Raw genomic sequence first — 27,315 nt, 5'->3', positions numbered from 1 at the left:
TGAGCAGAGATGCATAAATCAGTGAGGGTATTTTTCAAACTTTTTCTTTTTCCAGAGGGTGGGCATGGGGGAGGGGAAATGTCTTTGGAGAATTGTTTTCTATCAGTTCAGAAAATAGAGAAAAGAATTCAGCAATACCCAGTGCTGGTTAGCAGATTGTCATTTTTGGGTTTGATGTTCCTGGGTTTAATTGTCTTTCATGTGAACAATGGCAGGAGCTCTCTAGTGTGCCATGTGAGCATGATAAAAGGGGGCCGTTCTTGCATAGCAATGCCTTTTTTTTATTATTAGCGTAAAAAATTAGCAAGCTGGAAGTCGTTAGAAGGAGTTCCATTGGCATTAATTGTAATGCAGCCTGAATTTGTTTGCAGACCAGTGCGGCAAGACAATAGCAGCAGGGAAAAAAAAGCAATATTAATAGCCTTTTACTTATTGTATCGTTTTAGTGAGCCTTAATAAGGTGTCTGCTGTCAACTGGAATTTATTAAAAAAAAAAAAAAGACATGGTAATTGATGTATTGCAGTAAGTATGGATGAGGGCTCAACTTGATTAATGTATGAGTTGGCTTTTTAAGGCATTTTAAAAAGGCTTCTTAACTGGGTCTTAAGAGACTGGCACAAGCCCACTGTAAACTACCTCATTGCAGTTGGAAAACAGCCTGACAGCTGCTGATGTCTCCTGTGGCTTTGCTTTTTTTTTTCTGATCAGAGAAAACTGAAGTAATATAGTCCTCGTCAATAATTGCAGTGCTTAAAAATCTTATAAAGGGATTTCTGTTCTTCCCTCCGGAGATAACTTTTCAAAGGTTAAATTAGTTTTACTTGTGTGTGCTTCAAATATTTCAGCTCCCAATAAGGATCAAGTTTTGTTTTAAATAAACTGCTAGTTTGTGTGTTGCATTGGATTAACACCTTGCTGAATACCTTCTATTTCAGTATGAGATGGACACTACAAAGCCTTCAGTTTAAGTCTAGCTGCAGTCCCCCAGAAAAGCTTCAAGATATTGACTCACTTGGTTTATTTCAGAGATGGGTATTCATTTTTCTTTTCATGTTTCATGCTCTTGAGCTTCAATTGAATTTATCAGCTCTGGTGTGCCATCAACATAACCTCAAGAAGTAAGAGCAGAATGATTTGCATAGAGGCCTTAGAGAGTTAAGGACCTTGATACATTTGATTTCACTGTGCACCTAATTTCAAGAAGGTCTCAGCTTAATATACGCTGTCCAGGGTTTTCTCATCTAAAAAACTATTAGAGAGCATCCAAAGGAGGGTTACAAAGATGGTGAAGAGGGGAAGATAAATGAGGAGCGGCTGATAGCCCTCGGTTTGCTCAGCCCAGAGCAGAGCAGGCTGAGGCGAGGCCTCATGGCGGCCTGCAGCTCCCTCACGAGGGGAGCGGAGGGGCAGGCGCTGAGCTCTGCTCTCTGGGGACAGCGACAGGACCCGAGGGAACGGCATGGAGCTGGGACAGGGGAGGGTCAGGCTGGGGGTTAGGGAAAGGTTCTGCACCCAGAGGGCGGTCGGGCACTGGAATGGGTTCCCCAGGGCAGTGGTCATGGCCCCGAGCCTGCTGTACCTCAAGAAGCATTTGAACAGCACTCTCAGACATAGACTGTGTTTTTTTGGTGGTCCTGTGTAGAGCCAGGAGCTGGATTCAGTGATCCTTGGGGGTCCCTTCCAACCTGGGATGTTCTGTGATTCTGTACTGCCAAAATGCCGAAGGTTATGCGATAACAGTAAGACCCTAATGCGTGTGATATGGCTGTCTTATGTAGATTATGAGGAAAATGTTTTGTAGGAGTACAGATTGTAGAAAAGTAATATTTCTGTAACTATATGTAGTGTGTTTTTTTTTTTTTTGTCTTAGCCTGTTTCATTCTGGGTCAAATAACAAATATTTGGCACACTGAATAGAGAAATTGCTTATGCTTATCTGGCCTTTCAGTTGTTTACCAGCTAGTCAGTGAGCATACAGGTAAATGTGTTGTGAAGAGCATATGGAGGTATCACCTATAGAAGTAGTTCAGTTAATCTGAATAAACACATTCTGTATTTTCTGTTGGGGTCACAGGGAGCCTTAGGTGGAAGGTACAGTGACAGTGTCTAGTTTTATTAAAAATTTCCGAATTTGTCTCCTAGGATAATAGGTGACTTTGTCCTGGCTAGACTAATCAAGGTTCTTCCTTCTGTAATATTGTCCCCATCACTGCCGCAAATGTCATCCAAGTAGATATCAAAGTCAAAGGGAGAGAAACAGACTTTTAATTTGTCACAGTAGCATGTTGTCCTTCCTGATAGCTCTGGGTCTTTCCCAGAGGAAGTGCTTATGCTTTGTTATGGATGTAAGCTTTATTAGTGTAGACGTCATCAGGTTCAAGTGTTAGGAAAAGCCTCTGCCTGCTAACAAAGGCCATGGCCTCGGATAATGCAGCTGTTCATCAGTGTAGTTGATGCTCTACTTTTCTCCTTGGATTTTTTTGGATTTGGAGATCTGTGCAATGAGATTCTCCCTCTCTGAAGGCTAAAAAGAAGGACTCAGGTACTCTGATTTTAGTACTTGCATTTTGCTTTGGATCAGAACACTTGCCAGAGAAAAGCCTAGTCAAATCCATTTCTGAAACCTTTGTATAGCCTATAGTCAATTCATCCACAAACTGCCATATATGAATAATACTTCCTTTAAAAATTCTTCCTCAGACTTCAGATACCAGAAGGGCAGCAGCACAGCATACACGTTTGCAGCAGGTTTGCTATTAAATTAGATTGTTGCGTAGTTCTAAGTTTCAGCTTCTTTTTATGTTCTAAGTATGAATTTTAATTTCTTTCCATGCAGGCTACTGTCTGGTTGAGAGATACAACTGAGGGGTGATTTTCTGGGAACTTCCTTTCCATGTCACTTTTATGTTATCCAACAACACTTCCCTTTCCAGTAGCTGCTGTATAAACCTTTCTTTCTCTTGTTCCATGACATCAGATCAGAGAAAACTTGACCAAATGAATAGTGACACAGCATTGCATTACAATGCTCATTCAAGCTCCTTAGTCAGCCTGGTGACAACCCAAGCCTTCCAGACCCAAGCAATGCTCTAGTGGCTCCAATATGTCATTCAGGACAATATTTAAATATTAACATCTTAGATATTTACTCTTCTAGTTACGCCACTGTGGCAGATGTTGCAGTGGTCCAGCATAATATCTCTGTGATCTATGCAAAAAAACATGCTGTCCCAATGGTTTCTTCGTTTATCCTAACTCATAGTTTACATAATAATTCACTTCAAGGTCTGATTCACCTCGAGTCATTTTCTCCTTCTCATTCCCTTCTCTCCTTCAGTTTTAGGCATAGGCTCTCTGAAATTTGTTCCTGGATATACCCAAAGGTTGCAAGCATTTGAAAGCTAAGTGTGGATTCTGATCAAAATTTTACAAATGGTTTCCATTTTATTAAGGAGTCAGATTGAAGACCATTAATAAAATGGAAACTCTGCAGCTTAATCTAACCTTGATATATTTCCAGACTAATGCATCTGCTTATAGCCCTGTCACCGCTGGATCTGAGCACTGAGAGCACTGTTGAATACATTTTCATACCTTTGCATTTTTTTTTCCTATCCCAAGTTAGGCCAATTCTCAGCTGTTCTGCACATCTTTCTTTCTCTGACTAAAATTTGAATAGCCATGCTAGCTTTTATTTGATACTGTGTTTGATGCTAAACACAGTTTGTTTAGTGGAAGAAGAGTGATGCAGAAGGGAGATTTGAGCTCATGGAAGATTTTGGAGGTAAACAAGACTCGGTGCTATACAGCTTAATTGTCTGTGAGGAGCATTACTCTGATGAGCAACTTCATAGCACAACAACATTGAAATCATAAGTAGTGGTGGTGACTGCGCATTATGACATTACTTTAGGTTCACCTGGTGAACCAAGGAAACCAATACAGCATGTGGGAATAGGAAGGAAAGTGGGTTGTTCTGGTCGTGATTTGTTTGGCTTGTCTGTGCCATGTGCACCAGCGTACAATTTCACAAGGCAAACCTGTAGTCCCAGACATCTGCAGGGCTGAGTCACATACAAGATTTCACTTTCACAGCATTTGGGTTGCCCACCACATTTGGCTCTGCTTCTACTTTGCTCTGAGCTTTGTGGACCTTGTATGTGGACTCTTTCCCACAACCCAAGAATTCAGTGTCCCCAGTTAATGTATGGAAGTAACCTCACCTGCTTAGTAGGCTGCAGATATGTTGCAAATCTGACAATGAGTTTATCACTGACTTGTGGATTATCCCTGAATGGTAATTACCACATGATTATAAAATAGCATTAATTACTATAATTATTTTATAGTTCTGATTAGAAAGGAAGTTGTATCACAGGTGTTACAGAGCAGGTGTTTCTCTACAAGTTCAAAACATGCTTCGCCCAGCTCTTAGGTTGGACCTAGCAAATGGAATCAAAAATTGGCTTTGCAACATCGACCAGAGACTTGGGGGTGATGATAAATTCTCTTGCACTTGCAGTTTTCAAGGTGTATGCTTGAAAAAGCCCAGTTTGCTCTCTTGTTCAGGTATTGTTACAATCCTCGTGCAAAGTCCTTTCACCAGAACTGGAGGCCTCACCTCACCACTATGGAACACAAATCTCAGATTCCTTCTCCTAGAACTGGCCTTTCGTTATTACATGAGTAAAAATACAGACGATCTCTGCTAGACGCAGAGACTAGGTGTCTGTGCTGACACATCAATACAACTGTTATCACAGGAAAATTTCTCCTTCTAAACCTGGGCTTAAACTAATATGAATAGACACACAAAGGCCCCAGTGGGTGACCTTTGTTCACACAAGAATATGTCTGCTCATGGTTTTCTTAGTTCATGTTAATTGATTGCCTGATGGGATTGATTAACTAATTGATTTACTGTGGTTTGTGGTTTAGCACAAGGTTTGGCCTAGGGTAGGCTTCAAAAGTTTTTGATGTGGAATAGCAATTTGGGAAATACCCTCACTAGCAGTGATAGTCTTTTTGAATGCTACTCCAATGTCTTATGCTGGAGGAATCCCCTTGCAGAAAGTATTAATACCTAGCACGAGTAATACTTTACAGGCTGGGTTAGAGTGAAGCAGTCTGAGGAGTGAATTTCCAGTGTATTTGTTAACCAATATTAATTTTGTATAAGTTCATATCAAATTCATTTTGGGAATGCCTGTATGTAAATTATCCATCTTCTCTCTTATTCTTTTGCAGGCAATGAGAGAGGGACTACTGACAGGGTCTGTGTTCAAAATTTTTGTTCCTCTCCTCTTGCTTTAGGAGTGTGGGGTCCTAATCGTTATTCTCTCTCCCACTCGCCATGGTGCACATATACTCAAGCAGCTTTTACTGCGGAGGTGCAGAGGAAGAATGAAAACCCTAATATGAGACGACTCTTTCAGCAAAGCGTACCCCAGATACTTTGGATAACGCACATTTGGAATAATCTCTGCTTCTTGGCAAAATATGCCATTATATGTGAGACACCGAAACCAAAATTTAGGTTACGTATGTCAGCTTGAAAGTGTGTTCTAAGTTTCTGGTGTACGCAGTTAAAAGGTCTTTCCTGTTCCTTAAGTAAACTCACTTCAAAGAAATCATGCTGTAGACCTACGGTGAGGGTGCAATAGACTTTCTCTTCACACTCTGGGCACTTCCTGGTACTTAAGAGACCTAGAAAAAAATAAATATATGTATTTCCTATTAACCTGTTTTGAAAATAGTCTTCCCATATCAAAGCATGTTTAAAAAGGAGATTGCATTTGATAGCAGTAACTAAAATGCAGTAAGAAGCAGCCTTTTGATCTGTTGCAAATAAACTCTTTTGCAGATAAATATGTTACAAGTGTATTTTTGTTCATTTGCTATCAAATTTAATAACAACCAGTGGAATTGAGTTCAACCAAAATGGTTCCGTATCAGACTTTGAATACATACTTTTAAATATTAAAAGATAATGATTTGTATGGCATTGTTATATAATGCATTTCTTGTCTTCTCCTGTGTGCATGTGACGAATTCCAGTCGATAAGCCCAGGACTCTGGAGTCAGTTGTCTGGCTAGTTATTAAGATTAAGATAAGTACTGAGAATGGAAAGATACAGTGCATTGTACTGCCCTTATGGGACTGGGCCACCTCGGATTCCAAGTGTAAACAATGAATTAGTTCTCCCTGGCTTATTTCAAACCTGAGGTGTACACTGTAAATATTTGTGAAATATGATGGAAAGAGTGTGGAAAGATTTTTTTTTATTATTTTTTTTTTATCCGTTACGTGGTATTACTAAAAAGCAAACCTTACCTCCCCCCATCATTATAACTCATCTGTAAAATCCAAGACCAATTTCTGTTAGTTAATTAAGAAAAATAACTTTTTTTTTCTTGTTATCTAAGCTGTGTTAAAAATAAAAGAGAGAGACACACATTTGGAGATACCTTCATGCTGAATGTGCTGCAACAGTAACAACACAGTTAAGGCTCACACAGCAAAGCTCAGTAAGGGGATGGGGGGGGGGGGGGGAGTGACATAGGACAATGGGGGCTGGAAGACCTGAAGTACAGAATGCTGAAGTCAATGAAAAGTCTCCATATGACTTCAATACGTTCTGGATCGGGTCCAAAAGGGAAGTTAGTGAGCTGTGTTGTGTCTCTGCGGTAGAGTCCTAAGGGCATCACGTTGTCTTTTCCAAAGGGCGATAAGGAAAAAATTTAGACAAATATTTCCTCAAGCTCAGTTGCTAATTCTAACTAACTATAATAAACATGAGATTTGCTATGAATTTTTACCCAGTTCTTTCAGGAGAGCAAAATTTAACTTTGTCTGTGAGATCATTGGAGGAGTGATAAAAAGCAGTAATTTAGAAAGTATATCAAAGCTACGTGCTGTGCAACGTAGACCACTGGGTAGCAATTAATTTTTGTTAATGAATTTAAAACTAGATGTATGGAAATGGTTATATGAAATGTATACAGTGCTAAACAGCTAACTACTCCTTGGGGCTTGCGTTTTCATTATCTGTATGTAAATCATTTCAACGAGCATGATCTAATGAATCAAAAACTACTCTGAAATTTGAATTGATATCTGCAAGATACTGTTGCTTTTTTTTTTTCTTAAATCATTACACCGTGCGTTGTCATGTGGCCCTACAGTGAAGCTATGTCTGTCCTCTGATTAATCACCTCCTATGTGGAACTAGTTTGTAGGTTTTGTTGTGCTTCACAAAGATTATTTCTAAACTCTAGGAATTTTCCACATTAGTGGGGAAGGGAAATTAAAGAACACTGAAAAACATTCAAGAGAAACAAGGAGCACCGCTGAATGGTCCCCAGTGATCCCTCCCTAATCTACTGTTTTTTATGCAGTAGAAAATAAAAATAAACAAAAATACACAGTTAACTGTGAATGGCTACCTGACAAAAGCATGCAAACTGCTTTTCCCTGAGAGTCAGGAAGTTGTATTGCTGAATTAGAAGCTGTCTCTTTCCTTCATATGCCAGTTAAATCATTGTGCTTCCTTAGCTCCCTGAAGGTATACGCTGTGATTTCCTCTTAACCAGCAATGAAGATAAATAGCTCCTGTATCTTTTCTGTTTACAGTTATCTTAAGCAAACCCAAAATTAAAGCACAATCACTGTGGAATCACAGTTTCTTATGGAATCCTGAATGTAGGACCAAAAGTTGGAATATCTCTAGGAGATATATATGTATGGAATATAAAAAGTGTGTGTGTATAATACATTGTATATGTACATTATAACTTCAGTTATTAATAGACCTGGAGAAACTGAGTAATTAAAGCAGTATCTAAACGTGATGTGCTGTAACCAGATAAATGAAATTTACAGAGTGCACTGGAATATCTGGAATACCACACTCCATTTCCCTCCCCTTTTTTTTCACAGCCTGGTCTTTATATCGTGGCTGTGTTTGTTCCAGTTAGCTGCAAGTGAGAAACCACTGCTGAGGTCGCTGAAATGTCAGTGCCACATAGGCTGAGGGCAAAACTGGGTGGAATTCCCTGCTATAACACTAATTATCAAAACTCATATGATACAAGAGGAAAGCGTGTGCAGCCTTTATGCTGTATGCTGCAGTCTAACAGAGGTGGTGGCTGGATAACTCTACAAACAACCCTATGCCCTAAGCTATTTTAAACGTAAGTGTAGTCTCTGGCACACACGTACAGTTTTATGCCTACAGTTTATATTCACAGAGTACGCTTGAAACCAGCTACATGTTTTAGCTGAACTCTGGATGGTCTGAAATACCCAGGTAGTTAGCATTCCTGCCAATTTGATATGATTGAGACCTTTACTTGAACTGACCTCAGAAGGAATAGAAGACTAATTGAGGCGGCCCTGGTTCTAGCTCTCTGGAGGTGTAAAACACTGCAAACGGTATCTGGTGCATGCATAAAAAGGTTTACATAGTGCAAGAGGGCTATGGGAAGGAAAAGAAAGACTTCTCTTTCTCTGTCTCTCAACAGTCTTCCCCCCTACTCCCCAACAAAGCCTCAAGAAAAGTAGCTTTATTCCTGTCTTAATGTCATTGTGTGGTAAAATAAGGGGAAAAAAAAAAAAAAGGCACCCAAACAAAGTAGAAGGTAAAATTAGGACAGTACTTGGGTGCCTCAGGGCTGTAATTAAAGCTAACTAGATAAAAAGAGATATTCTGCCTCAGATTTATGTTCTGAGGAGAAAAAAAAAAAAGGCTGAAAGTGAAATACAGCAAAAGAAACCCGTAATTCCAATGTATTCAACTCACCCATCAGAAGAAATGGCATTAATTCAGGTACCCAATTACTGTAATGTGGTTCAGAGCACCTCAATAGGTGTTTCAATCTCAAGCCAGGACTAACATTTGTAATCCTTTAAATGCACTTAAGAAATTGATGTTACAGCCCCACAATCTGTTAGGGGCCTTGCTTCCTGGCTGATTGCAAAGTATCCCACCATTAATTGGATCATCAGAATGTGATCCGCGTCCTGGTCCTCGGATTATGTAAGACTGACTTTGCTCTGACGCGCTGAACCAGAGGCTTCTTTTGCTGGATATTTTGACCCTTAATGTAGATAAGTGGTATTTTTCATCAATCTTAGCTTGCATTAAAAAAGGGAAATGTCAATTCAATGTGGGGCGTTTAACTTAATTCAACATCTTTTAATTTAATACCTTGGAAAAGTTAGTCCGTCTCCGACCTGCTGGAGACTTGTGCTGATGGAATGGTTTATGGAGCAGGGCTGGAGGCACCTCGTTCCCACTCCTTGATACAGTTGGGTCCCAAAAGTCTCTTCGTGCTTCGTCCCTGTGTGAAAGGGAAAGATAGAAACAAACAAACTGCCCCTCGATGCTTGTTTGCAACATCAGTAATGAGTTTCCTCAGCTCCTTTGGACTGTTCTCTAATGACCGCTCTGTGCACCTGAGGGAAAACAGACACAAAATTAATTCTGTGTGTACTGCACCGTTCATCTTGGGCTTCAGGTTTCCTTGATATTTTGTGGATCAGGATGGTTTGATTAATTCACTCAGTATTCTTAATGGTGCTAGAATAACAGCTGGCATGGAAATCCTCTGCGTGGGCTAGACCTAAAAACCTGTTGAAAACAAGGGAGATGTCTACTGGTAGAAGGCGGCTTTATTTCAAAAAATTATCACTGGGAAGTATGGGACATGTAGCAAATTTTTTTTTCTTAAATTATTTTTTTCCTTGCACTGCATCATAAAACCCTCTTGATGTTTCTCTTCCCGGTATGGAGTGTTTTTGTCCCAGTGGTACAGACAGGGCTTCAAAGGTGACTGCAGCAAAGTTTTTTGACAAAAAAACAGTTTTTTTTCTCGGCATTGCAATGAGCATCCAATTCATTTGACTCTTAGCATGGTTTTGGGAAAGCATTTGTGGCAGTTACTGGTATGGTATTGGTCTCCTGGTTGTTAGGAGGGAAGGTGGTGAAGTGAAGAGAGTTAATGTTCAGATTCGTGGCCATGGCTTGTGAGTCCTCGATGTCTTTCCTGCAACTGATGCTTAATAATCCCAGGTATAGCAATATATATGCATATAGTATGCTACAAATTCACTATCAGAGCCTGTCTTTTTCTGTGTTTCAGAGGAAAAGCAAGAAGCAAGCTCTTTTCCACTGTGTCACACAGTGTCAGAAGCAGAAATCGTTTTGCAGCTGTGATTGTCTGACTTAGGCCTCTTTTTTCTTTTTTTCCCCCGCCAAGTTCTCATTTCTGTCTTTCCAACTTTCTCCTCTCCGCACTCTTCATTCAGAGAAGTCATTCAAAAATAGTGCCACGCTGTGGGCTGGAAAAGCTGCCAAGGCCCAGTAATAGTGAGGGAGCAGTAGAACTTGTTTCACTGTCATCTTCTAGAGCTGTGGAGATCTTGAAGACCTTTAGGGGTCTGTTGAACATTACAGATTGAGAAAAGCAAGCTTCTGAGGCAGCACTTTCTGTTTTATGAGAAACATGTACAATCTAAAGGAGAAGTGGAGTGAAGAGGATGGTTCCTGAGTTTCTCCCACTCTTCTGCTGGGCAAGGACCAATTAAGAGTGTGACATGTAGGATAAAAAGGAGACAAATTTGAGGCAAGGAGTTTAAACGGGAGGTCTGGGACAGTCTGATTAGACATCTCATCCATACAGTTTTTGCAGTCACTGAGGATGTGAATCTTTATAGAGTGTCAGAGAATCTAACTCCATCTTTGCTCAGTGCTAACTAGATTTTGTAGATTAGCAGAATACCTAGATTCATATTCTCTGTGGATTTACAGGGAGAATAACCGCATATGCACAAAAGGCTTTTGGTTGGAGGTACTTTTGTGATTTTGAGTCCAGGTAGTAAGAGAATTGGTCTGGCATTTTGAGTGGCTGACTGTTTAACAACTAACTGCACACTGGTCAGAAGGCTTTCTGTTGTTGGTTTGGGTCCACGTGAGGTAGCTGTTCCTCATGTGAGGTATGTTGCTCATACGTAAGTACCTGACCTTGCTGTTTTTTTCCTCCTGCTTTCTTCTTGATATGAATTGAATAGGCAGGTAGATATATACAGTTCCGGTCAGCCAAATTGGCACTAGAGGTGATATGGTGCTATGCTAGGACAGGATAACCTTAAGTTTAGGCTCCTGGCTGGAGCAGAAGAAACATATATTCAGTCCCTAGCAGCTGCCTGACTGGTCTCTTTAAATTGCAGTATGTATTGGTCATGGTGGTCTTCTCTCTTTGAACCTGTGCGGTTCCTGGGATAGGAGGATCTCATCTGCAACAGTAGATGCTGACGAAAAATAAATAAGAGCCCTGGCTAGAGATTCCTATAAACAGGTGACAAGCTTTCAAAAAAATAGTTCTTTTCTACCAGACCTTTTTCATGTTACAGTATTTGAATCTCTCCTTGGAAGCATTTGAATGAGATATGGACTGTTCTCCTTGAAACTGCATCCACAGATGAAGAATGTGATGAAGAGTTCATGTTTCAGTGCTATACTTGGCGAACTAACATGCAATGTAGTATACCCCAAAATGTGTACCTACATACCATTCATGAGGGAATTACACCTATCTAAGCTTAAATATTTTAGAAAACGATGTTGAAGGAAGCTCACTTGGCCATATGCAGACCTGGTATAAAAGGAATCACCTTTCCTGAAGGGAGTGAAGTTGTAGCTATGCTAGCCAGATCAAAATTTGTCCAGATAAACACTAGCCTCATACTCAGTTCATTCAACAACAGCACAAAGCTCTTTTATGAAAGGAGAAATATGAAGTACTGTAGGTAAGCCTCTAATTACTTTGGCCATAGAACAAACATAATGTTTCTTCCTGCTTGGAAGGGCCTAACCTTCTGTAGGGAGAGTAGGATCTGGGATATCTCCAGCATTGATAGTGTTCCTACAGCAGCTGCGTTTTCCAGCACGCTTTATACCGGCACAAGATGCTTCTGAGTTGCTCTACTACATGGAGGGGAGAGGAAACCTGCAGGTTGTGGCTCTGCCTTCCTGGGCAATTGATCTGTAACACAGACACTGTATCTTGGGGTGTTTTGCTGCATGGAGTTGCGCTATAAGTGCGTCACTTCCCATCTGTTTAATTGGAGCCTTGGGTGACACTTCTCTGCTGCTTTATCCCCAGACAGAAAGCTGATCTACGTTTTTGCTTTAAGTACACTACAAGGTTGGAAAGTAAAGTTGAGTTTGCAGTGAAGCAGATATATTGGCTTCCCATGCTTTGAAGACAAATGGAGTCTCATCCATCGCTGCTATACGAGTATGCTGGTGCTGTTTCAGACTGCTTTGGGTTAGGATTTCAGTTTGCCCTTCCTTCCTAATGGGGTCCCTTGGTGGAGAATGCCATCCAAGTGCAGGATGGATGAGGTGCCCTAAGGACCTGTATCAGGCTTGCCTTTTAAGCAGTGCCTTGCTGAACTGTGAACTGGGGTTTTCTTGAAGTGCTGTGTGAGGATATGAATTCAACTTTGAGACTAAAAAGGGAACAAATACTACATACGACAGCATGTGTCAGCTTGAAAACACACGGCATTCAGTGGCAGTATTAATATGCATCTAAAATGATTTTCGTGTGGTGTCTCGAGTGTTTCTCAGGGGCCTCTTTCTTTGTTCTAACTCCCTGTGGAACGGGCAGAGAAAAATGGCTGGTGTGCTCGCTTCGGCCACCGTCAGAGATGAGCTTGCGGCTGAATTAATTCTGTTCTCTCTAATGACCGGCAGTTACCTCATTGCCAGGGAAATGGCCCCCTCCGCCTGCAGAGCCGTAGCAACTCGGTGTCATTACGCAGGACAACGCGTTTGTCTGATACAGGCTGCCCCGAACACTGAAGGCGATTCTGCTTGCCCGGATCTGGCAGAGGAGCAGATGAAAGTTGCCTGTCCCGCGATCCCGTGATGTGCTGCGTGTCAGAAGCGTGCACCTCCTCTGCCTGGCTTTGTCCTTCGCAGTGTGAACCCAGTGCTTCCCTCACGCTGTGGGGGGAAAGGATTTAAGAGAAGTGAGCACGTTGAAATGAACCTGTGTGCTGTATCCGTTGTGATCAGATTCTCCTGTGGCTTCTTGGTTCCCTGGGGAACCCCAGGTGGATATGTATAAATACCAAATTGGGCAGTTATTTTTTGCATGGGGTGTGTGTGTGTGTGCAAATTTCTTCAGGATTGGAATCCTGCTTGAATTCCTGAGCCCCTCTGTCACACAGAGCTGCACACCATGGGGACGCTTGTCAAGGCAGCACTGTCTGTAGACCCTCCTACGCAGTGGTGTAGAGAAGAGGCACTGTTTCCATTTCCCAAACCTACACTCGCTATGAACTCTACCTATGCCATTTGTTGGATGCTATTACAAAAGGGTAGGATGAAAAGTGTCCTATAATGGAGCTATAGTCAGTCTATTCTGATATGTTGCAATAGCTCACGTGTATTAGGTTGTGAAGCCGAGCAAGTGTCTCTTGAATGGCTGATCTGGGTTTCAGCATTAAGCCCAGCTGCTCCTTCGCACACTCTGTAAAATTACAGTATTTTACAGAGTAATGGCCTCACGTAAGGAAGCAATGTGAATCACAGGCGAACTGCTCCGGGATGGTGAGCACTCTCCCTGCCCTTGCCTTTCTCCTCCCAGTCTCTTATTCTCCTTTTTTATTTTCCTTCCCTCAACTCTTTGCAACACAGGTAGACACGTTCCAGTGTGACTCTGAGGAGCCTGCTACATTCTCGTTAGTCTGGTTCTCTTATTTGATTTTACTGTCTTTTTCACCTTGTCTGCTTAAGAAGCCCATGCTGCTTCAAGTAGCGTTGAATGCACCAGTAAATGCATGTTGCAGAGTGAAAAGTGAGATAAAGAATGTCTTCACCCAAGATTTGGAAGTGGTAGGAAATGACCTTTTGCACTTCTTTTGCTTTTTAGATCTTTAAGCCCTAAGCCACCCTAAATCTACTGTCCCTATAAAAAGCTGCATTTTAAAAGTCTTTAGGAGGCTTGCTGACCTTGCAACCTACTTTGTAAGGAGTCTGCACCCACAGCTATTAAACAAAATTAATTTCAGCACTTTTAAATTGTTAATCTTGCAAAAGACAACTTGCTTGCTCTCCAGTGATCCCACAGGTCGTCATTCTGTGAGCTGCAAGCCATCACCAGGGTTCACGGCTCTGAACATCATCAGTCTGCTCGTGGCCTCCCAAATGCCTTGCAAAATTAATTCCTCTGCCCTCCACTTTTCCTCCCCTAGCAGCTCTCTGAGATTTGGGCGCTTGGTGAGCTCTCTGCAGGTAGCAGCCATTCACTGGTAGCCGCGCCACAGGTTATTCTCGTTTTAAGGTTACTCTGTCCTAAATCAGTGCTTCCGATCCTCAACTCACGGTAATGAACTTTGGGCAGCAGGACACTAATTCAGGTAGGAAATGACAGTTTTACTGTTCAGAGCGCTAGCTTTTCTATCGCAGGGGCAACGTCTCTTGTAAGTTAAGGTTCTCCATCCCCATGGGGCAAATGTTTTACCAGCTACTAATTTATTTTGTATCCTTTTACGTGAATTTTTTTCTGCCTGGCAGTGTGGAACTTGGAAACGTTGCCTTTCTTCCTCCTTGTAGTGATATGTGTGGATGCACAGGGGGTGGGGGAAAAAGCGAGTGCTGTATCTGGTATTATCATGCCTGGTTGTCCCTGCTCCTTTCACCTCTTTTGTCTCTGCCACTCAAGCCAATTTCAGCCATCCGCCGACTCTCATTTGGGATAATAGCCTCTCTTTTTACTGTTGTCTTGTCATGTTTGATTCGGCAGCACAAGGGTTTTAAATTAGCCAAAACGCTTGCATGCTGGGCTTACTCCGCTGCCACTACCAGTTGTGGATCCACTAAACCACTTGATGCTGAAATTGATGATTGCTCGGAAGGAATAAGAAATTGTTGGTGGCTACCGGGAAGATTCATTCATGCCGGGCCTCTTTTAAGCAACATAGGGGGAGGGAGAGAGAGATTTCCTTCATTTTCCTGCTGCCTGGCTGGTGGCTGTATTGTCCTTGTGCCAGGTTCCTGCTGAGTGATTACAGTCTTGCTAGGCTGCATAGTTCCTGTGATTTTGAAACAAAAACAGAAGGAAAAAAAAAAAAAAAAGAGGGAGGGAAGGAAGTGGGGGGATAAAGCTCCAAAGATTTGCAGTTAAATTCCGTAGCATAGAATTGTCATATTTTAACTCACTGGCCACTTCTTTGTTTTCTGTTTGATGTATTCCCCCAGCCAGAAGTTCACCTGTTAGAAGTTTTACCCAGCAGGAGACTTTCTGTATTGGCCTGCTTGGGTTGGTGATACTAAACCACAGCTGGGCTGTAAGCAGGTTTTAATATTCTCTGGGTGAGAAATGAGCCCATCATTAATGGGCTCTGAAATCACCAAGAAAACAGAAAACTTCTAGTAACAACCCTCATACACCCCAAAATACCTTTTACTTGTTTATACTAGTGTTTAAAGATATGGAGGGCTAGAATTTATAAGGGAAAAGAAAAAAAAAAAAACAGCTTGACAAACTGTCTATAGAAAAAGAAAATGATTGAAGCTGTAGAATACAATGTGAATGACTAGAGATGCGCTTATATTTTAGAACTATATACAGTCACTTATGAAAAGTGAAAGACGAATTTTCTCATTGGAGTGGATTTGGTTTCTTTTAGAAGGGAGAGTATGTTTTGGCCTTCTTCAGGAATATTCTAGTATTACCTTCTGGGTTATGGCAATAATTGGTAATTCAGGTAGCCAGGTAGTCAGAAAAGGCTGCTAAGGTCCCATGTACAATGGCTCAGGGTTTCCAGGCAAAGACAAATACTACCTAACAGAGAACAGTAGCAATTATAAATAAATAAATAAATAAATAAGTATCTTTGCCATTTATGTTAGTTCCCAGCCACTAAGAAGTGTGGCTTCAAAATTTACAATTCATTATACAGTGTCACAAATAATACCCTAAATGTATCACAGGCAGGAATACGACTGCACAGCATCTGAGCCAACAAAGATGTTCTCATTTGATCTAATATTGCTAACATTATTATTAGTAATATTCTGGCACTTTCTTTCCTGATTACTAAGCCACATGTTCTCCTGTGTAAGATGCCCTTTTTCTGCTTTAAAAAAAAAAAAAAAATCATCTTGTAAATTTGAAGCTGCTGGCATGTAACTTTATTTCTCTCTTGTATGTAATAAATCTTGAAGAAATCATGTGAATGACGAAAGCTCTAAAAATACAAATCTAAGTAAGAGGGCGAATCTCAGGGGCCTGGCAGTGGAGTGCTGTTTTGCAAGGCTGGCGTGGCAGGTTTCTGTTTGTGCCAGTTAACAGTAGCTTGTGAAGTCGAGCGGCCACGATGGGTTTAGTCCTGTTATCTGTCTCTGACCGCTGCACTGCTCAGAATTGCTGATTTCTCTGCAAAATCGTGACAGATGTGTTGCAGGGAAATGTATTGGTCGAGTAGCTGGTGAGAGAGTTAATGCAGAGGATAATAAGTAGCTAAGGCTATGTCCTCCAGCAGACTTTGATGTGTTTTGATAATATATGGGATGGGTCAATCTGCCCTATTAGCAAATGTAGCCAGTTTATGCTCTACATACAAACTAGAGATTTGATAAAGCACTAAATTAGTTTTCACAAGGTATTAGATGTTAGATACTTAATGGGATCATCATGCTTTCGCTACACTTGGTTAAAATGTGTTCTGTAGCGGAGGCATGAGGCAGCATGACATTTCACCAGGAGAGGAAGCGTGTCTTGTGACTGAATCACGAGTGGGGGAATTATGAAGTCCAGCGTTGCTCGGCTCCTGGGTTACCCTCCGGGTGATTTACCAGAGTTTTCTCTTCTCGCGTCTGCAGAATAACATTGTGTCCTTCCCTTTTTGCTTTGCCTCACTGTGAGGTTGAAGCCATCAGTGTTTGTGATGTATTGTTTGACTGTTGTTTATCCTTGGATGCAAAGTGTTGTAAGGTGCAAGTAGTCGTAAGTCTGTGAAGTGCGTCTGTCCTAAGAGACTGATACCATCCGGCTCCGGAGGTGCAGGGGAATTCCCTAAACCGAAGAGCAGATTAGTTACAGGTTCAGATGTATTCAAGCAAATTTGAGTAAGACACCTTAGCAAAGCATGAAAGAAGAGGTTGAGGGGTTTTGTGTAGTGCTTCCCAGACACATCCTGCGTTCACTCTGTGCCACTGTTTATGACGTAGTTCGGTGAAGCAAATTCAAAAATACATTGGTAAGATACGTCACGTGGGGACAATGTCCTTCCCTATACGTGCTGGTGCCTATTTTACCAGTGAGGAACTTAGGAAAAAGAAAGTGACCTTCCCGGGCCCCCATGCAGGTCAGTCTCCAAAGTGGGCCTTGTCTGAGTGCTCCCCTCACCTGGGCTCCACTCCCCTCCGGCTGCTGGTACTGGTTTTATTAGCTTGGGTCTTCAGTATCAAAGAAAGGGATGTAAAATGACTTTATTTTTTTTTTTTTAAGTTCTGTGTTTTTTGCCTTGTTAAATAAAAACCTGAGACTGCTGACAAGAGCGTATGCTCACAGCTAACTTCAGAAAGTTGCTTTAAAATCCATTCTGTATTTGGTGTTTGTCACATGAGAAATGTTTTAAGTCTAACTTTCCTTATTGCTATTTTTTCCAAAGGTTTATAGATACTGTTCTTAATTACATTTGCAATGCATAACACTGTTTTCTCTAACATCTTACTACTTACGAAAGTAGCCCATCCCAAGCGAAAGAGACTTTTTGTGAAATGCAACAAGTGTCACGTATGAAATTATCCTGCTTGAAAGCACAGAGGCTGCATCCCGATATAGATCACGCTGGAAAATGACTCAAAATTACCTGACGGCTTCTCCCCTGTTTGCACCCCTCCCCAGTCTGTTTCATAGTTGGGCTGTGGGAGGAAATGTGTAGTGTACGGTGGCATTTTAGGCTACTGCTACTAATAATCCCTTTGGGTATTTCATTAGTGCATTGTTTATAGGATCGCGAAAGGGCATCCGCTCTGCCTCGCGGTGCTGCCCGTGTCCCGAGGACTGAACAGATTTTCTGAAGCACGGGGTCGTGGCCATGTGCTCACCGGTCCTTGGGTCCCACTCCCCTGCTGAGCAATGCTTTGGGCTGAAAACCCACTTTTTAAGCCCAAAGAGGCAGGGGCGGGCATGGATATGGGATGCTTGCATAGACGAGAGGCTTGCCTGTAGACTTTGCCATGTAACACCTCATAAGCCTGCACCTGACAAGCCACTCGCAGCCGGTGGGCTGCGTTTTTCCTAATAAATTCCTTTTTGAACCCACTTGTTAGTCAGGCGCTGTGCTCACTAACTACAGCAAGGGGCCTGTGTCTTGGGCATAAATTACTCTTGTGTGCCACTGTCTCTGAGCAGCCCCCCAGTTATGGATTACTTTGTTCTCGACTTGACAGGAACATAATTAGAGCTGTTGATGAAATCTACCAAATTGTTCCTCCGTGGCCTCAATGGTCAGGAAATTTGGCTGAGTCGTATTTGTCACTGACGTAAAGGCTCTAAACACTTCATATTAACTATGTTATTAATGTGCCCTCTAATCTGTCCGCGAATTGGTAACACTCGGAGTGAGCTTGTGCTCTAATAGCACCTTGTGATGAATACATTGTAATGCTGCTAAAAAGTTTCTGGAGGGTGGAAAAAGAAAATGTTAATAAAAAGTGAATATTTCTAGACTGTTTCTCTTTATGCACGTGTATTTTTGTTATGCATATTTTTGTTTGTTTGATTTCTGTTTTTTAATAGAGATTCATTTAGGCTTTACATTGACGGACCCTTTTTTGTTCTATAGGATTTGCTGACATTTTGGCTGTTTCATTGCCAGAGGAGGCTTTGTGTGTCCCAAAGGAAGTGAGTGATCTGGCCATAACAAATCCTGCCAAAATATTTTAACACCGTTACGATTTTCTAATGCAATGCGTAGTGAATGTGACTAGAAAAGGATGGTGAGTTGACGAAGGGGATTCGTGCCCTCTCCTGTGCACTTGTCTGGTGAAACATGCTGGCAGGAGCCGCTGGGGTGGTGGGAGAGCGCAGCCAGGAGCGTGTGGTTCACCTCTCGAAGCGTATCGCTTCAGAGGGATGAAACGTGAGCTGCTGCTCACATGGGCTGCAAGCCGACCTGACAAATTTTGGTCCTGCTCTTGAACTTTCCAAGAGTCCAGGGTGGTTGGATGCGGGGTTTTAGTTGTTAATTTTAAATAAATGCATTTTGGCTGCTATAACTGTGCAGTTGGTTAAAACAAGGAAACGTGCTAGGTACTTGCAGATGAGAAAGATCCTAGTGGCTGACTGTCCTAGAAGCTGACAAGCCACTATCCAGGGTAAAACAAACTCTCCCCTGCAAAACAAGGGGCAATGCCAAATTTCAGCATGGGTCTGATGATCATTGAGGTGGGTCTTAACTATTTGGGCAACTGTGCCTAGAGAAAGTGTTAAAGCACAAAAATGCTTAATTAGGAATTTTCACATGTAGTGTCCAGGGGATGATGATTCTGGCAATGTAATATTTAGAGTTGAGCTGAAAGTATGGGAAAACAATAACTTAGATCCCCGAGCTATTCTCTAAAGAAGCAGGTAAATTAGCTCCTGCTTTTCTAATATCTTGGTGATTTGCTTATATTAAATTTAGCGTCCATTCCCTCCCATCTCCCCCCCCCCCCCCCCCCAAATAAATAAATAAATAACAGAGTTGAAGATGAGGGCTGTTATTCTGCAGTCAGCATGTCTTGTCCCCAGCACACACCATACTGGACTACTCCTACCTGGCTTCTAGGATAAACTCCCTTTTCTTTGGTCACTCTAAATTCGCATACATAAGAATAAGCAAAGCAGCTGACCACCCCTGCCAGAAAGTTTTGCTGAAGGGGAGAAAGCCAACAAGAAATAGAAAAGTAGAGCATGACTGCAGCTTTGGATGTTGCTCCACGTGAGCTGATCCTTGTGCCTTCACTGAATGGTCCTTACTTATTGACCATCGAGCTGCTTGCAAGACTGACCTGTGTTGTCAGGTGCTCAGACCGACACAAGTACGTTCCAGCCTCTCACTTTTCCCATTCTGATGTTTCCCTGTTGGCTTGTCTTTGAATTCAGAACAGAGTTGCAGGGTCCCATGCTCATCTCCAAAGCCCTTGATCAGTTTTTGCTGGGCCCGCTCCATGCAGTCCAGTTCCCAGGGGCAATGATGCTGCTGCCACCAAGCAGAAAGTGTTAATCTGGGGGTTAGGGTTTACTTAGAGATTTCAGTCTATGATCTTAACGTTCGTAAATGAAATGGGAATCTAACTCTGTACCTTTCTCATGCAAATCAATCTATTTCTAGTAATGAGCAATTTAAGTGTTTTTTTTTTTTTTTTTAAATATGTAGTTGCCATCTCTGGAAATCAGGATCAGAATTCAGGATGCTCAAATTAGGTGTTAGTGCATGCAGATACTCTGATGACTCTATTATTAGAATAAAGTAGACCAGTACTTTCCCTGTATCTGTTTCTTTTCACTGCTCTTGTCTCTTTCTCAGTTCATGTTGTCTAAGTTTTTCTTCTGTTCTTTAATTTCTTCCTTTAATTCATTTCTACAAAAACCATGGGAACTTGGAGGGCTTTCTAAATTTGATCATGTTACTTACAGTGTGTTGAAAACTGAGCTACATTTTCTTTTGACATAGTCTTTTTTTTGTCACTGCTTTGAAATGGTATATTATTTGGGATATTGATACCCAGAAAAATACTTTATGCTGTCCTGGCTGTACTTCAATGGTCTTTCTAATATACATTCACTACTAAGAATTTTTCTTTAAATAAGAGAGCACCGTATTATCCTTGAACACTTCTATTTTTCTGTTTATTTTCAGTTTCCTGTGGGAACATCATGATATGCATTCTGTACATCCAAATCTGACTTTCTTCATGAACTAGATTGAAATGTGTCATGAGCAGAGCACCCCAAAAATAACTTTAATATTTTTTTTTTCACTTTTTGTTTAAGAGTAGGAAGCAAAAATACTTCTACAAAAAACAAACTGCTTACTTGAGGGGAGGGGAGAGCAGCGGGATAATATCAGAATTGGGCCCTGGAATATTCATTTGGTAAAAACTGTATGATCTTACAGTGTCAGCTATGGAGAGCATGTGCTATTAGACGGTCATGTTTGAAATCAGGATTCATAGTTAATCATAAGAAACAGGCTTATCACTTCATAAACTCTAGGAAAGACTGTTTTCTTTTCCAAACATTTAAATTACTTGGCTGTTTTATGTATTAAAACCCAATTATAATTTAAAGGGTATTTCAAAGAATTTTCAAAGCTGTTTTCCTTCAGGAACTGTACCTAGACTGAAGCCTAATCTCTGAGTAGTTCATATGCTCAACTGCATCTCTTCTGTTTTTTTTTTCCTTTTTTTTTTTTTCCTAGCAAAATAGGGTTTTGAAGAGTGTTCATTACCAGACTGGCCCATGCAAATCTTTAACAGCCAATACCACCAAATTTACACGCATTTCTACAGATGTGCACACACAAGCAACACCTGCTCCTCCCAGCACTTTTTTGGACCATTCTGTAAACTTTTATGGACCATTCTGTAAACTTTTTCAAAACGTGCTTTGTGTTGAGGAAAACATGAAACCTAAAGTTAGCAAAATGAAGTCCCAGTGCGTCTCACAAACTCCATAATATAGCTTAAAAATATTTTATGTTCTTTCTCTTAAGTTATAGCAACAAAAGAAAAGTAAAGGTTTATTCCATCACCTTTCTTCTGCTATGTTACACAGACTGCATGCAAAACAAATTCAGAGAGAAATAAAAAGCGAAGAGTCCTGCAGGATGAGTTGTACATTGGCAGGAGGTTCTGCCAATGGGACGTACGTGCTGCTGGATGGAAAAGCTTAAGTACAGCCTTCATGGTTATCAGTGCAAACTTAGTGCTTGAGCTGACATGGTGTATATTGGTGGTATTCTCCTTCTGAAAATTGCCGCTGACCTGTCCTCAAACTGTGTAAATCCTCACTGTTTCTCAGAGTATAGCTGCAAACCTGATTTGGCAGAAAGTCCAGTTATGAAGCTGCATGGTACTTGACCTGCATGAAGTCATACTGTTGCAAAGGGGAAAAAAAAGTACTGTCCAAACCAACAGAATAATAATTTAGATTATTTCTTTGGATGCTGATTTCTCAGCGGAAATGTATATGTGCATCCAATCACACTCTTCTTGATCGAGAAGTGACCACTGTAATTGTATACAATGAAGTAGCTAGGGAGTGTTTTACGAGATGAAGACCAAAAAGATGCATATGAAATTAACCCCATTACATGACCACTTACCAAAGCAATGCTTTTGCTCTGTTTTTACTGAGTGTAGCAAGCTATTTCTACAGCATTATTCACCTGTTGAGAGTTAATAGGGCAGTGTTTGGTAAATGTTCTGTGATCGATGCTTAGTTGCCTGTGGATAGCAAGGTGTTGAAAAGGAGGTTCTTAAGATGGAGAAATCCCACTTTAAAGGCCAAATGAGAGAGAGAATAATGTTCTGATTTCAACATCAGAACCAGCTTTCTAAAGACTACCGTGGGCCCAGGGTCCCCATATAGGGGAGAGAAAAAAAAAAAAAAAGGCAGTTCGTGTTTAACAAAAAGAAATAAAATAAAAGGAGCATATGCAGTTGCTCACCCCTCTCACTGTGTGCCTTGCAGTGGAGCTGAAGTTGAGATAGTCTGCTGCTTCTCTTTGTGAAGAGACCGTATGAATTAAAGTTCACAAAGATATTAGGATTTACTAAGTAAAGTCATACTTGTCAATAGCTCCTCTTGCTAGATATTTAAAGTTCAAGTGCTTGTTTGCTTTAGTTAAGTGCTCTGAAGTGCTTTAAAGCATTGGCCCATTTATATAAACAAATAGAGAAACTCTCTGATAGTCTTCCCAGTGTGTTACCCAATATTTGGTTATCCTTCCTCAGGTCTGAAAAAGAATTGCACTAGCAACTTCTGATACATGTGAGTCTTTGTTAATGAAGTATTATATTAGATCATTTGAACACATATTGTCTGTGTTAAAAACACTTCTCTGTTGCATGCAACCATGAAGAAATGGAGGGGAGTCAATAGCTCAGAAAGAGATTTATCCAGAACTTAAATGTGACATAAGAAGAAGAAGCTGAAAGCCTGATTTCCTTTTTGAGTATTTTCAGTAGCGAGTTAATGCTATACTTCTCCCATATTTTGTCTTCCTGCTCAGCTGTGCTAATTCAAGAGTCTCTTTCAGTGCTGAGGGTTGTGCAACTAAATTTGAACAGGTTCCCAAACCATGGGAAAATCCTGTTCACATGCGTATGGCCTTTCACAGAAAAAAAAGGGAACTACCAATGTTAAAAAAAGATTGTGACGGTGTTTCCATGCTTCCCACAGTGTTTCCTGTTTGTGTTGTAGTGCATCCTACAGTAGTCCTCATGGTAGCAGCTGTCCCATGATGACAGTGCTCTTCTGTAGAAATATCCCTTGGCCTAATGATAATTTTGTGATACTGAAAGCCTAGGAACATCATAAAATGGTACGTTGAAAGTTTGCAAAAGTCAGCAAGTCAAATCCTCCTTCATATGTATAAAAATATATATATATATTTTTACATATTCAGATGTATAAAAATAAGCCTTATTTGGAAGAACCATTGAACAGAAGTTACCCAGTAAGATCAAGGCAGTTCAGTTCCAGAAGCAAATTGGATACCGTCAGAACCTACCCCCCCAAAAGTGCAACATAACATGAGCATAGAGATGTGGCTGGATGGCATCTAACTAGAAAGGCATCTTTGATTAAGAAAAAAATAGTTTGTCCTAATAATTTTGATCTGCATGTGTTTTCTTTTTATGTACATTGTCTGTGAGATTCAGAGGGTGTTATAAGCAAGTGGATTTAGAGCTGTTGCTAATTTAAGCTGCATTTAATAAAACACAAGTTTGAGGTATCTTACAAATCAGTGAATGTGGCATAGTTGGAAGATTGCTTTTGTCAAGTTTGATTAGCTCAAAGAGAAACCTTTTCTAAATATTGGTTGTGAGATTAATCAGGCAATGTAAGACCTTGAATTATTCCTCATCACAGGAAAACAATGTATTATCTTGTCTGATGACAGGAAAATGTAACTTGTGAGTATTTAAAATTTATGTTTTAAAGATTGGACTGAAGTAAAAACTTTCAGGCCATTTTCTTTTAAAAAAGGACTTGTTATTTTCCATATTATGTTTTACTTTCCATTGCGTATTCCCATATTACAAGCTGATAGTACCAACATCATTACAATGAAAGATGTTCTCATTATTGACTCCATTCTCAGTTAATTATAAATTTGTCGTGTTTTAATGAGTAGGATTAAACTTTCATATTCCAAATGTATGTCTCATGTTGCTTGCTTAGAACCTTTCCAAAGAAGATGGTTGAACCATTTCTCTGAATAGTGTGAACAAGAAATATTTTGTTTCCTCACACTAAAAAGTGCTTGCAGTGTTTACAAACATTTGCAGAAAAGCTTTAGTACCTCTGTCTTGGAACAAAGTTTTGAAATTTGGGCAAAGCCTTTCCTATTCTTTTCTAGCTTTCTGTCACAAGCAGAAGTTAACTTCACTGAAATAAAGACTCACTAATCCTGTAAATATAGGACAGCAGGAGGAAGAATACTTGTGTATTTCAAGCATACCCTAATTTTCAGAGGCTGCCCTTTATTCCTCTTTAATAAATCTCTGCCTCCTTCTATAGCCTTAAAAATAAAAAATAAGTGATACTTTGTACCTGTACTTGCCCTCTCTTTTAAAATGTGGTAGGTTTGCAGCAACTCCTTATACCTTTCAGATTTAGATGTGGTCCAACACAGCTCTGCAGGGAGTCTGTCAGTCTTTCTCTCCAAAGTTCAATGTGCATTAACAGAGCCGGTTTGCTCATCATGTTTTCTAGCAGAAGTTTGATGCTTTGTCTTCTGTTTCCTTCCACAACTCCAACACCCTACTCACCCATACAGATCAAGTCCTTTCTCAGAATGCTTGTTCTTTTGCTTATGTGCCTATAAAGAAACATAAGGAGGATGGATATGTTCTAGCCCTGCCATTGCTGGAGTGTTCATGCTGATTTCAGTATGGCTATGATTTTTTTCCCAAATCTATCAATAATAGGTGCATATTGCTTACAGGTATATAACAGTAAGCACAGACCCTTTTAAGAAGGCATTTATCACGGTATGGGTAGGTCCTGGCACCATGGCTGCATAAATCACAGCAGGCTCTTATCAAAGGGAGCAGATCCTTACCAAAAAGAAAATCTTTCATTAAATACTTCTTACATTGCTCGTTTAATCTGTAGCAACTTAAAACAATAATCTTGCAATTTCAACAGCAATGCCAATTAATATTACAGCTTGGCTATTACATGAGCATAATTTCAAGGGGGTTAAATCAGTGTGCCCCTCACCAGGTATGAACTCAAAGTCCTGGGCAATGCTGGGCAGCAGTCTCCAGCCCAGGCCATTTCTCTTGAGGCCCGTTACTGCAAATAGCATGCAGCTACATTTGATTATTCAGGTTTCAGGAGGATGTGGCTCTTTGGTCTCATTTACAAGATTGGCTTCTAAGCACTATCACCTGGCCTAGCGCTCCTTCACCTCGTTAGCAGAGCTGTGACAGGATCTGTTGTGGTGGGCAAGGGATTCTCTTGCTGTGTGTGGCCACTGTAATTACTGCATAGAGGCACCTTTATTTAGCAACTCCATGTCAGTATTACTGTTACAAAGGCCTCATGTTTGGGTGCATTCATTTTATTCCTAACCTGTCAGTGGTGTTGATGCTCCGAAGCCTGATCAAAGAGCTAAACTTGTGCGAAACCTGCTTGATCCCAAGCTTTGCACATCAGTTTAGTTTGGTATGAATCTCTTCATACTGCTGTTTGGAGGAGCATGTGTCACTCTGTTGTGGCTTTTGCACTACTTGAAGGTAATCCAGTAAGCTCCTGTATGGCAATGGAAGTTTTATACTACACCTCCCCATCGTCCATCTTCACGCATATTTTCTACATGTATCATTATTATCATCAGCATCTGTCTTTTGACTGATGATTTATTCGTCTCTAGGTCTCTGTCCCTTTATACAATACTAGATCTAAAATTACATCTGTCTAGAGAGAAATGCACGATCTCAAAGATTTAATACTGGTTTCAAAATTTTATTGCCAATAACTAAATGTGAAATTGCTTTAAATTAACCAGTAATTATTTAGAAAGAAGTAAGAAAGAGTAAAAAAAAAAAAAAAAAAAAAAACCTTTCCCAGGCAAACTAGGCCCCCTTCTTCCAACAAAGCTGTTGCAGGAGGTTTCAGTGGTATGAATAAATGTATTTCTTTTAACACTTTTGTTGCTTAAAATGCTATTGTTTCATCTGAGGTGTGAGGAGATGTGCTAACCTTGTCATTGTGGGTGCACTAGAGCAGAAATGATAACTATATACATTCTTTTTTCTTTCTTTTAACAAAAATACTGAGTGTGTGTATGTATGTGTGCCTGTGTGTGTGAGGGAGAGAGAGAGAGACAACTTATTTAAATCCTGAATACAGTCAGACCTCATATGCATTGTTAAAAAAAAGCCCTAAAGAATTGCATATGGATTAGGGGGATGAATATTCTATTATTTCAGTCTGTTCTGCTGATCTTCTTATTGTGACTTTGTGCTTCAGAAATCTGCCAGGAATTTGGCTTTGCTGTACTAGGCAGTAATTTTAAATGTGTATCAAGCACTTGATAGTGTATGATTTGCGTGCTGTTGCATTCCCATTCCCTAAATTTTCCACCAATTTATTACTTTTTTCATACTGTTTTAATATTTCAGGATGATGAATATATACAGCATCATTAAAGGTAAATAAAAAATGCATGAAATTAAAAAATGGAATATTAGATGTTTCTTTGCTGTAATCCCTAGGTCCAATAGGAATGAAATGTCTCTGTTCTGTCAAGTAATCCCTAAACATGATTAGGGACCTTGTAGTTTCCACATAGCCCACATAATATTTGTATCATATAAGCCTATTTATGTAAGGTTTGAGTAAAAGTTGTTATTAGAAGACCTATAAACCTATTTTACAATTCAGAAAGATATTCTTGCCTCTTAATCTCTCTACTTTTATTATTTTGCTGGAGTTGATGGCAATACAACCTTAATTCATTTTTCAGAATTCTGTTACATCTTTTGGGTACTTATATGTGCATTAACGAT

The 27,315-nt window shown here is 40.5% G+C and overlaps 1 protein-coding gene and 1 long non-coding RNA gene across 26 annotated transcripts in view; one reads left to right on the top strand and one right to left on the bottom strand.

Annotated features, from left to right (window-relative positions):
- ESRRG (estrogen related receptor gamma) overlaps positions 1–27,315 on the top strand; it is a 404,991-nt gene that overhangs the window by 150,981 nt on the left and 226,695 nt on the right. For 9 of the 25 annotated variants that reach the window (XM_080585060.1, XM_080585062.1, XM_080585063.1 and 6 more), the window contains one exon: positions 18,870–18,928. The exons of 9 other annotated variants lie outside the window; for them this stretch is intronic. Coding sequence is in view for 9 of the 16 variants with exons in the window: in XM_080585054.1 (XP_080441180.1) it covers positions 18,870–18,928 (59 nt within the window). In the remaining 7 variants the exon portion in view is untranslated. Of the gene's footprint in view, positions 1–18,869; positions 19,024–27,315 lie in introns of all 25 variants that reach the window. 7 more of the 25 variants (XM_080585075.1, XM_080585076.1, XM_080585050.1 and 4 more) reach the window with 1 other exon arrangement.
- Positions 21,452–27,315, bottom strand: part of LOC308192016 — a 65,919-nt gene continuing 60,055 nt past the window's right edge. Inside the window, exon 4 of the long non-coding RNA XR_013948469.1 lies at positions 21,452–27,315. This exon is cut by the window's right edge and continues 31,011 nt beyond it. This is a non-coding gene — a long non-coding RNA (uncharacterized lncRNA).

This window comes from Anser brachyrhynchus (assembly GCF_964034855.1).
Source record: "Anser brachyrhynchus genome assembly, chromosome: 3".
NCBI lineage: Eukaryota > Metazoa > Chordata > Aves > Anseriformes > Anatidae > Anser > Anser brachyrhynchus.
This window is presented reverse-complemented; position numbering and strand designations above follow the sequence as displayed.